Genomic DNA, 12,729 nt, shown 5'->3' with positions numbered 1-12,729 from the left:
CCAGTAGTAAAAAGTGGTGATATTTAGTAAGTTTAGATATGGTCTCACCTCATATAATTTATCAGTATTTTCAATTTGAGTATTGTCAAATGCAAATTGTGCTTCATATTCTTATACTGCAAACGTGATATCAATGCTCGTACAACAGGAAGAGAAATGCCCTTATCAAAAGACCAATACATTTTTTCTTGAGGTAAAGAATGATATCCTGTAAGCAATAGTATTCCAATAAATCTTCTTATATAGGCTTCAGATGCAATAAATTCTGAGCCTTTTTTTTTCTTTCCCCTTCCCCCCCTGAGCGTATATATTTGTCTGTTCAACAAGAAGAGAGTAAATGTCTAAACCAAAAAGAAAACCGAAAATCTGTGCACTAGTTTTACCTTGTGTTTTATCTTTTATAATTTCTCTTCTATCACTTTCTTCATACTCTTCCTAAGACATAACTAATAGTTCCTTTTTTATCCACTTCAAGATTTCAGTCTTCTGCTTTTTAAACTTTTTAGTATGACTATAACTGCTTTTAGAAGGCTGAAACTTACTTCTTACGTCAATTTCAATCTCCCCAGCAGTATCATTTGGTAAAATATCATTATCATTATTTAAAACATTGCCATAACTTTCTTCTTCGTCACTAGCCTCTGCAATTTCTGGGAGAACAACAACAATATCAGTTTCATTCTGGTCATTATTAACATCATCATCATCTGTTTCGTCATCAAAAAATCTTTGAAGGGCTTCTTATAATGTAAGATACCTTGTTCTAGACATTTTTAAACAACCAGAACATGAACCAGAACATCGAAAGGAATGAGTGAAAAAGGAGATTGACTAACCGAACACTTGTTTTCCCTTCCTTCCCAACACAAATATAAACATCTGACTGATGTAATGCTCTGATAAACGATGGCCTTGACTAAAAATAGATCACTCATAAAGACGGCGATTCTTTCATTAAATATTTTCAGCAAAAATACCCGGTCGAAAATTTTGCTTAAAGTGTGAGATTAATTATTATAAACAAAATGATTGTTGATGGCAAATATTTTTTTACAGAAATAATCTTCATAATATTCCCTACACAAAATCATCTGCTGGTATAAAATATCTTAGTTAGTTATATTTATATACGCATTTATTTTGACCGTTGCGTCAATGCAACACCAGCGACTAATGGGTTAAACATTTGTTTTTGTGTACCTCTGTCAACATTTTTGGTACTCAGCATGCACTTTTTTATAGTTTAAGCATTCTCTCACAGTTTCATATGAAATACTATGTGAAACCTGAGGAATGTTAGCCACTTTCATGTCTTTATCACTAAGAAAATAAATCACTAAACGTACTGCACAGTCAGAAGGATTCTCAGTTGGCGGAGCCATATTAAATACTTAAAAACACTAACACATCTGAAAGTTTCTGTAATGATGCCTGTGCCTTGCTAACAAGTGTAGGTAAATAGTATGCCCGCGCAGAATGCCAACTGCACTGCTGCTGTACCGGAATTTTTAAATGGTTATTACTTTAAAAACAGGACTCGCATATGAGGGACACTACAAAAGCTCCCTTGCAGACTGCCCATTCGCTGCAATTTGAACCATGTTGAAAAACCAGTGTTCAGAGACCTTTACTGTTCAGACACTGGTGGTTGCTATATTGGTTATTGGTATGTATGAAAGCAAATATGCATTAAACTATCATTAATTTTTCTTTATATACCATAATAAAATATTTTATTTAATACTTTAGCTTGTCTTTTGTTCTGATCAGAACCTCGCTTTCATCAAATATTCACTTGCATTTTTATTTTATTAAAATTTATCTCAAAATATAAAGGTCATATTTTTGAGTAAATGCAGTTCATATATATGCATGCATAAAAGAGTGCAAATAATAATTAAATAAGTTTATGCTACTAGAAAATATAATATTTTCAAAGAAAAGTTGATAGTAAAAGATAGTTAGAACCAACCTTGAAGTAACAAACACAAAAAAGGGGAAAAACAAAACATATGAATATTTATATGAATTTGATCATCATGCAATATTTATTCAAAGTGGAACAAATAGTCAATGAAAATATTCACATATTTTATATGTAGAAAGAATAATTCCAAGCAAGCCTGAGATATTTAATGTATAAGCCTGGAATATTTAATCTATATACACATATATAGAGAGCGCATATACGTATAAACAAAGAGATTTGTGTTATCTCTCCCTCGATATATGTATATTGACAAGAATATCCAATATAAAGTGTTAATACTGCTGCAATTATTTCTTTTCTTGAATTAAAATATAAGCCATTATATATTTCAACTTGTTTTAATTTTGTAATGTAATATTTGTTTGAAGAACAGTTTTTATAGATTTTTACATAAGAATAACTATCTTCGATCAGTCTCAGTAATCATTTAGCAACACAAATGCATTTTTATTTTTTGACTCAGCTTTCATGCTCATAAGGACATTAACCACTTGCACTAAAAAGACGTGCCACACACATCGAGATGCTTTTGTCTTAAACCGTGAGCGATGTGAACACCACGTGGAACACCGTGAGAGGCGTGAACACCACGTCGATAGGCATTTATCGCAAAAATGAAAATAATGTGGTGCACACGTCGCCTAACAACGAGATTGTTTATTTCTGGAGTTACAGCTCTGGATTGCACTCGCAGACGTGGAGCGGCGTAAATGAGAAACTTTACCGCTTGTTATATTGTAGTGCATGGCACCGCAACCGTGAAGTTTAGTCGTAGCGCAACTGGTTAAAAACTGAAAAATGGGCTTTACGAAACATAAAGGATATGAGCATAGTTTGTAGCTCTGCATATTCGAATATGATTTATGGTAATGTAATTGTTACATGTTAAAATAGTAATAACAATAGCAAAGATTTAAAATTGATTTTTATTTATAATGTAAAAGTTGGGGAAAATGCTTGCATACTGTTATTTAATTTTAACAAAGTTGTTGGCTATGGGCCGAAAAAAATGTTTACTTTTATAGAAAGAATTTTCAGAAAAACTGATCTGTATATATTTTACTATGGAAGAAAACTTCCAAACTATTTGTTTTCCAATATAATTTACATATGTAATGTAAAGTATAAAATAAAATCAATCATTCAGGATAATCTAAATTTTTAGATTAACTAGTTATTTACAAAATTTCATACTTTGATATTTTTTAAAGTGTGATGAAAAGGAAATTTATATTAGTTTTATGTTATTATCTGTATTGTTTGTATTGCAGGTGCATTTCAGACTGTTTGAGATTTTTGATAGGAATAAAAACATAGCAGATGTAAAAAAAAGTATTCACATGAAAAGGCTACAGAGTTCTAATGTTTTAGTAATGAAGTATCTCTACTTGATTTCCCATCATATTGGCCCAATAGCAAATCGTTAGATCTTATCAAAATAGAGATAAACTGTTAGGAATCAGGAACACTCTCCAGCCAGAAGCTACCATGAATGATAACCGTGGATTGCACACAGATCACTTTATCACCTAAAGCAATAAAAGACAGGAGTCAGTTGTACCATATCTGGCTTTAAAGAAAATAGTCTTTTTCAGTATATTCGTTCTGCTGCCAGTTTAAGGAGTATGTTTTGGTTTGCTTTATGTGCACAAATAGTCCGCATTTAGTGTAAAAATTATAAAGGAGAAAATTTAAGCAACAGTGACGACATACCTGAAATCTACCAAATTCTCCGATTTACACAGCTCCTGGTCCATTCTGATAAAAATTTAAAAAGTCTGTTAATTTTCAAAATAAATTATTTTTCTTTATCAGCTAATATCAATGGACAAAAGATGTGCTTTTCTTTGAGTTGTATGTGCTGGAAATTAGCATAGAAATTTTATAAGTTTTGCGACTATTTAAATATATTTGCTGTTATAAATGTTATCTGTATTAAAAAATCATTTAAATTTCAGATACAGATCTTAATGGATATTTTTCCTTCTTGTAGTTATTTTGTCCTGATTTAACTGCTAAAATGAAGGATCAAATTGTTGAAGATATTCTTGAAATTTGTAATCTAGCTTGAATTATGTGAGTATTTTATGCCTTTCTTGTTTGTTATTCATCCTATCTTATAGGACATTAATTAAATTCTTTATATATAATCCTGTAGATGTACTTCATACTGTTGATCTGCCCCATTAATTCTGTAATTCTAAAGCATTCTAATTACAAAAGCTTTCTGATTAGTTGAATGCTGGATAGTTAAGTTTCTATTGTATCTTTACTAAGCCAAAAAATTATATATTCTGGAATTTGCTCTATAAAAACTTTTACTGACTGTATAAAAACTTACTGTTACTGAGCTTTTACCATATTAATCAGCAATGCAGTCAGCAATATCAAGGTTGAGGAAACTGAAGGAATTTGATTTAAAACCCTTGATAAATACAATCAGCTCTAGATAAATCGGATTGCAAAGATTAACCAGACTCTATTGAAAAAAATAAAGCTTGTTTATTGCATAAGATTAGAAAAATGATCATAAAACAAAATTGCCCATGGAAAAGGATAATATTAGGTAATAGCAATCATATCATAGGAATTTGTGGTTGTTTTTACCCACAAATAGTGTTTTTTATGTTAATAGCATCAGTTATTCCTCTTTTCTCTCTCTCTTTTTTTTTTTTTTAAACTTTTGGTATTATCCTGGCTAATTTAGAATTTACTGTACAAAATGTTTCAATATGTGTCGCAGGTTTCAAAATGCTTAAAAGTGGAACTAGATGAATTCAAAGAAACATATATATGAATGAGTAAAAGAATGCATAATTTGTAATTCTAAGCTGAAATTTTAGTTATTGAAAATATTTAATGAAATTAAATGACTGTTGCTGAATAATGTAAAACTGAATTATTTAAAAGTAAGCTTCCCGTTACTCTAAGATATCAACAAAAAAATGGGAGGCATGATCACATAAAGTATAACATATTTCAACCTAGAAAATGTACTGTAGTTAAAAAATTTTTATTATAGAAGTTTCTCCATTTTAGCACAAATTTTAAATAAATATGTTTCTGGAATCTGAAGATCAGATAAAATATCTAATTTCTGAATTTACAGTCAGGTGTAAGCAGACTTTTCAGTGGCATCTGAATAGGCTGAGAGTCATATTTGTGTCCTGTAAAATGCAAGCTAAAACTCAAAATATTTTTTTAAATTGTTTTGTTTTTACAAGAGTAAGTGTCTGATGTATTGTATAATATATATATTTGTAGTATCTGGTGGCTGTTTGGCGATCAACAAAGCGCACTTTTCGCATTTCGCCTCTTCTTCCAAAAAGATTGCTAAATTTAGAGGAGTTGAATGTTAGCCGGGGAGGACTGAAGTGCTCAATTATTGTATGTTATAGGAGCAGTGCACTGCTCCAAGTAAAATTATATGCCTTAATGTTATATTAATAAATGTTTTGTTTCGTCTTGTCAAATGGTGCCTTCTTAACCATGAAGGCATTACAACACACTCTGCATAATGAGAACAAGAGCTCAGAGCATTGAAAACAAAAGTGACCTAACTTTACATCTAACATATGGAAAAAGTTCGCATTTCCAAATGGGAATAAAAGCGTAAGAATTGTTTAATTCTGAAGTTAAAAAAGTTTTTTAAAAAACTAAATGTTCAAAAACATGAAGAAAGAAGGGTAACTGTTCTATTGGAAATTGGCAAAGAATCAAGCACAGATTTGAAGCTGGCTGAACTGAAACACAAACTCCAGAATAGCAGAGAATACATCGCAGGTGATGATTTTGTGAAAGAAATCCTGATTACTACGGTGGAGAACAGAAGAAGAAAAGAAGAAATCGAAAGAATACAAATGGAAGAAGAGATATTGAGACTAGAAAGAGAACATGAAATAGAACTAATGAAGATTCGAGCAACTCAAAATGAAGGAAGTAGAAGTCTGACACCTTCAATCCAAAACACAGGATGAGAAACAAATTTCCCTCGACAAGCTGATCAAAGGAGTAGAAACACCTACTATACCAGTACCGAAAAGAGCAGAAGCATGGAATATATTTTTTGATTCTGTTGAAAAAGCGTTTAAATACAAGAAATTTCCAGAAGAATTCAAATCGGAAATGTTATTGAAACTAACTGGAGAAAAAGTTTCAAATTTCCTCGTTTATATAAAGGATGAAGATCTACGAAATTACGAAAAAGTGGAAACTCTTATTCTGAAGGAATATCAGCCTACTCATCAAGCCTGCTTAGAATATTTTTAAAGAACTGAACGTTATTCCAGCGAAACGCATATCTAGTTTGCTTCACAACTAGTAGCTACATGGTTCTATTACTGTAAATCAAGAGAAGCAAAAGATTTTGAAACACTCGGTGTTAATTCTTCTTCTTCGATTGCCAGACAGTCTAGGATGGGCCCTTGCCTTCCTCAGAATCGAATTCCAAACTTTTCTATCCTTGGCCTTGGACATCCAGTTAGTTATTTTTTAAATTCTTAAGTCTGTTTCCAAAGAGTCGAGCCATCTAAATTTAGGTCTCCCTCTTTTTCAGGTGCCAAATGGTCTGGCCAAGATCTTTCTAGTTACATGATTTCTTCCATTCTGCACAGGTGTCCTGCCCATTTAATTCTCTGAATACTTATATATTATACTATATCTAGTTCTTTAAAAGGTTTATCGAGTTCAGAGTTAGTTCTTATTCTCCAGATATTGCTACATTTTATGCCACCAAAAATAATTCTCAAAATTTTTCTTTCCAAGACAGAAATGATACTTTTAGCTTTTTCTGTCTTTGCCCAGGTCTTAGCAGAATATGTAAGAATGGGTCTAATTAAGCTTTTGTACTTTTGTATATTAAAATCTGCATTTTTCTGCTAGGGAAATTAGACTTCAAGTATTTTTTTAGACTGAAAAAACATTGGTTAGCATCTGTGACTATACTACGGATCTCGGACATTAAATCATTGAGAATATTAACTTCTGATCCTAAATATTTGAATTTGCTTACAGTTTCATATCTGCAATTCCCAATTTCAAAATAGGGGCTGATTACCACATGGCATGTAACTTAGTTTTATTTTGGTTGATAACGAGATGTATTTTGCTGGCTGCAACCTCTAGAGATGTAAAAGCCTCTCTAAGTTACTTAGGAGTGTGTGCGTCTATGTCAATATTATCAGCAAATGCAAAAATCTGAACAGACTTGTTAAAGATTGTTTCAAGAGTATTAATGTTGGAGTCTTTTTATGATTTTTTGAAGGGCAAGGTTAAAAAGCAAGCAGGCCAGTGCGTCACCCTGTCTGAACCCATTTGAAAATGTGTTAATTATTCTGGTTAAATTTTTCAAGCTCTAGATGAAAAAACTGCAGCACGCGTTGCAATACACCAAGGAAATAAATAGTTGAAGCCACAAGAATTAGCTAAAGAATGTGATATCTATTTCACAGCGAAAAGAAAATCTTTGTAGAAGTACAAAATGAAATTAAACGATCTCCATGATTCCTGATACAACATGTGCACAAAATAAATATATTCCCCCACATGAAAAGAGAATATTCAAAACAAGAAAGATCTTCTGCAAGAAAGAAGGAATGTTATATTGTTACATCGCAAGAGATTGCCCAGACAAAAGAATAAGAATGAAACTGCAGAAAAGAAAGGAAAATATAATCCCAAAACTCCTAGAAATTCAAATAAGCCATCAAAAGTAGCCATAGTAGTTAAAGTACACTCATCCCATCTATGACCTGAATTTGAAGAACGTATTCTACAACTATTACAAAGAAGTTTATAAAAATAATCTCTGAGAAAATAGAAACTATCATGGACTTGAATGCAGATAACGATCATACATTCATCGCTCATTCTAGATTTAGAAGACACAGAAGGGAGTAAAATCATGCTAACCCCTGCTTTCGGACAATTGATTGAAGCAAAAGAGTGATTGCCATGAACCTATTTATAAGAATCATGGAAGTGATTTATTTAATTTTGTGGATACATTAATTGCAGTGACCAATAAGCTGAATGTGCCTTGTTTAATAACTAGATTAACTAACTGACTAATAAGATATAGGCGAACTGTTGATTAATCCTCCTGGAGAAGAAGAATCAAACATGGTCATTTCAGAAAGAAATAATTCTGACGCTTTTGGAGGAGAAAACCAAAGGGGAAAAATCAAGCACTCACGTAAGTATAGACTTTTTGCCTGCCGAAAACATGTGCCAGGAGCAGTCAACCTGTCCTTTGCTGAGAGAGGCATGGAAGTTAGCTATAGAAAAGAAGGACAAATATTTATTTATTGATCATCTTTTACATCACCAAGAAAAAATACTGGGACAGACTGTTTTCCCAATTGTGTTCCCAATTCCAAGACAAGTGTTGGAACCAACTGGAAAAATTGTACAGGATGTCAAAATCTTTTGTAAAACAGGCAAAAATTGTCAGTTGAAGAGTCCAGAAAAGAGATTGGACAAGATTCCCATCACACGTGTTAGAAGACCAGAATTACCTTTTGAAGTGGTGAATATCAATGTTATTGGATCTATTGAACCTCCTTCTGCTAGAAAACATAAATACATGTTGTACCTGGTAGATCAACATTCCCGATGGCCAGAAGCAATACCAATGAGATGCTTGACAGTGAAAGCCACTCGTGATGCATTTTTGGATATAGTTACAGGGTTCGTAGCGGTCCTTACAAGTGCTTATAAGTCCTTATATTTGAAAATAAAATATATTATAAGGCCCTTATAGGTGCTTACTTTTTCTTTAAAGCTCGTATTTTTTTATTTTTTGCTTAGTGCTTTTTTTTTTTTTTTTTAATGAACGTGTATTTTTTTCCCGTACCAAAGCCGGAACTAAATAAACAACTTTCCTTCCATATATGCAACGTCAGATGGTGAATCATACTCCCGGAAATTGCTTTCCCCCCCTTTCTCTGCATTACCGTAACCTATGGTGTGCGAGAGAGTACAGACAGGGGCATGTCGTTCTATTGATCAAAGAATTGCAAAAATGGTAGAAAATTCCGGTACATTCGGTATTCTTTTCTTCCCACTACTCAGGTTTGAATTTCTATCAAGATTTTAATAATTTGCATTCTCGTTCCGCGTGGTCAGTTCATATTTGTGTTTATTATGATCTTTATGCTTATATTATGAGTATATGCATGAATATTTATAATAATATAGTTGTAGTAACTGCTGAAGTATAGATAAACTTCCAAAAATGGGTGTGTTTTTACACAGATTAGCTTTATAGGGAATAATATATGGAATGGCTTAAATAAAAGGAAAGTAATCGAATAGTCAAAATAATTTCTCTTTCCCCCCCCCCAATACATTATACAGTATGGAGGTTGGGAGGTTCTCCACTTTCTCCGCAAAATCTCTAATATTGAAGGCAGCGGGTTCCCCCCCACACACACACACACACTGTCCAGTCTGGATTGAATAGGACTAAAAGTTTTTGCGGTCTATCCAACCTAAGCGAAGATTGATTCTATTCTGGAAATTTAACGCAGTCTGTTGAAATTAGAATCAGAAACATCCCAAATTAGTAAGTCTCTTTCTTTTCCTTTATTTAGTTCTTTATTCTCCGAATTACGGCAGCTGTTGATTCCAATTGCGTAATATCACATGTGGAAGAATTACGCCGCTCGTATTGCGCAATAAAGTTTGCGGTATTTTGCAGAGATAATTAATTTTGATGTTCAGTCTGAGATTTGTTTATGAACACTTAAAAGAGTTTTTCTGTGCTTTCTAAGCAGAATATTTCTCAGTTCCGTTGGTCTGTTTTTATATGATGTATATATCAAAATGTCAAAATCATTTATTTAGCCGAGAAATCTAAAGAACGGCTACTATCTCCCCCACTCCTCTTTTTCTAGTTACTATCCGGAATATTTGGTAGTTTCCGAGTATGCGGGTTAGTTAAGCTTTTACTGTTAAAGGAGACTGCATGAAGCAATTTCCCGTCTTCTGATTTCAGAAATGTGCCTCTTTTTTACTTAAATTACTTTGCTTGGAATATATGTTAAGGGAAAACTGTTATGCAATGAAAATTTAGAAATTGTTCAGAATTTTGATTTAAGTTAAATTATTTAAATATTAATATGAGTGGAAAAATAAATTGTATTTTTTATTAGGTGCCAAACGAATGCACTTAATATGGCTTATTATTATTTATTTTCTATAATTTGAACTGAAATTTCATCGTTAAATCTTGTAATATAGTTTAGTTCTGCATAGTTTGTATTTCTTCTCTTTGTAAACTAATTCTGTAAATTGAACTGTCATTTAAAATTAAAAAAAAAAAAAAAAGTTAATTGTTTTCCATGGTTGAGGTAATGCTCATTTTCTTAATAAATATTGCATTGCTTATATTTTAAATTACAAGTCTAATTTTTCTTTTAAGGTTATGCAGTTGTGTATAATGTAATTAGACAGGTGCTTATTTTTTCCTTAAAATGTGCTTGAAAAGTGCTTATAGGTGCTTATTTTTTTAACTAAAATGTGGCTATGAACCCTGATTTATGAGAATAGGAATCCCTAATACAATAGCTAGTGGCAAGAGAAGTAACTTTGTTTCAAAATTAACTAAAGAATTTCAGAAAAGGCTAGGTTCTCAACCAAGATTCTCTACTGCTTAGAGTGCTTGAAATAGATTGGTAGAAAGATGGAACAAGTCGCTCAAGCAAATGTTACATTGTGTCTCCAGGAATGATCCTTCGAATTGGGATAAGCACATACCATACTTGCTCTTTGTTTACCAGGAAGTACTGAGCTGCACCACTGGAGTCTCACCACTTCAGCTGATGTACGGAAGACAGCAAAGAGGTCTTTTAGCAGTACTGAGGTCCTCATGGTCAGGAGAAATAAACCTATACTACCTAATCTAAGTGAATCATCAGTGGATTACTTACAGCACTTAAAAGTAGGTTTGGAACAAATGAATTTAATTGCAAATGAGAAACAACAAAAATATGGTGAATATTTTAAACGAAGGTCAATACCAAAAAGTTTCAAAATCATGGAAAAGTTTATTTACTTATCCCAGATTCAAATAACAAACTCTAGGCACATTGGACTGGACCAAATTGTTAGTCATTGCCCACCTCATTCCTGTAAAGTAAAACTGCCCAATGGAAAGATAAGCATGTTCATTCAAATAAATTCGAAAATTTCAAGCTAGTGTCAATGCAGTTGGACTGATATTTGAAAATGAAGAAGAATTTGGAGAAATTATAATTTTGCCAAAAAAAGATGTGTCAACCTTGTGGAAGATTTAAAAATAGATCCAAATCTAAATTTAGAAAATTTAAATCCTCAGCAAAGAAGAAAATTAATTGCTCTTATCAGTCAACACCGAGCACTGTTCACCAGAAAGCTGAAAGTAGCCAAAGTTGAAGGTCATAAAATTAGATTAATACCCAATATGGAGAGGAAGAAACCTTGTATCTACAGGATTCCTGAAGCATTGAAAACCAAGGTTGACGAAGAAGTAGAAGAATTATTGAAGTCAGAACTAATAGAAGAAATTAATGCAGAAATAGCTCACCCATTAGTTTGCGCAAGCAAGAAAGGTGGAAATTTTAGATTGTGTTTAGACTATAGAGCATTATTGAATGCACAGGATTGAAGAATTCATGACAAAGCCAGACGATTTTCCTATGCAAATTGCCATCGATTTGAATGTACAGTACAGGAACAGCAAATGTTGTAACAACATTGGATTTATTCAAAGGATATTGGGCTATACCGATGGAAGAACAATGAATGCACATCCTTCAAAACTCATCAAGGTCAATATCATTTTAAAGTGTTACCTTTTGGCCTGTGGAACTTAGCAGCAACTTTTCAGAGAGTGATGAGCAACATGTTGAAAGAATTTCAACAATTTTCAAGAGCCTGTGTGAATTTTCCTTTGCATAGCTGACCATCACATCTGTTCTACTGTTTAGTTACACTTTAACTCATGAAACTCCCTTTTTATTGCCCTAGTTGGCATTTTCATGACTGCATTGGGAGGCGGGGAAAAGAGGAATTTTATTCTGATTGCATTCCTCAATATGCTTTAAAGGAATCTATAAACATTGCCATTATACTGATGAATCTAGAATGTTTTAGAGCAATATTACACATATATATAATTTTTACTTTGCATTGAAAAAAACTAAAGGTAGGTGGAATCTTGAATTTCTTCAAAATTTGAAGCCAAATTGATTTTGAAATTGAAATTGAAAAGATTTTCATATATTTCAAATATTAGATCTCTTGAATCCATCAAATAAAATAGTTCAAAAACGGGGGGGGGGGGACTTTTTTTTTAAAATGCTCAATATTAAAATCTAAGTTTAATTAAAAACATATGAGAATGCCTTTTTTAAGAATAAACTTTTATTTATTAAATGATGCAAATAAAATTTAGAAAATAAAACAAGAAAAAATTCAGGAAAACTTTTGAAACTTTAGTTCATTTTCTTAATATAGTTCAATAAGTACATTTGAGTAACAGCTCAGATTTCAATTAACAAATATATATTCAGCAGCATAACTGAATAATTTGACTAGTAACAGCTGGAGTCAAGTTTGCATTGCAGAGTTTACGTACCACAACATCTTAGAAATTTTCAAGAGTAGTTTCTAGTAGGTTCTCTATGTCTAGAATTATCGAGAATTTTCGAGGAAGACCAGTGCACCGATTACTAGAGTGCAAATTTCATTGGATGCCA

General features: G+C 32.3%; 1 protein-coding gene across 3 annotated transcripts in view; it reads left to right on the top strand.

Annotated features, from left to right (window-relative positions):
• Nucleotides 1-12,729, top strand: part of LOC118193414 (cyclin-Q-like) — a 75,288-nt gene that overhangs the window by 45,458 nt on the left and 17,101 nt on the right. For all 3 annotated transcript variants that reach the window (XM_035364494.2, XM_085824956.1, XM_035364495.2), the window contains exon 6: nucleotides 3,984-4,066. In XM_035364494.2, coding sequence (XP_035220385.1) covers nucleotides 3,984-4,061 — 78 coding nt within the window. In that variant the 3' untranslated portion in view covers nucleotides 4,062-4,066. The remainder of the gene's footprint in view (nucleotides 1-3,983; nucleotides 4,067-12,729) is intronic.

This window comes from Stegodyphus dumicola, chromosome 10 (genome assembly GCF_044657685.1).
Source record: "Stegodyphus dumicola isolate Sdum_Otavi_A_Nest chromosome 10, ASM4465768v1".
Classification (NCBI taxonomy): domain Eukaryota; kingdom Metazoa; phylum Arthropoda; class Arachnida; order Araneae; family Eresidae; genus Stegodyphus; species Stegodyphus dumicola.
The sequence above is the reverse complement of the archived record's forward strand: the minus strand, read 5'-3'. Positions and strand labels throughout refer to the sequence as shown.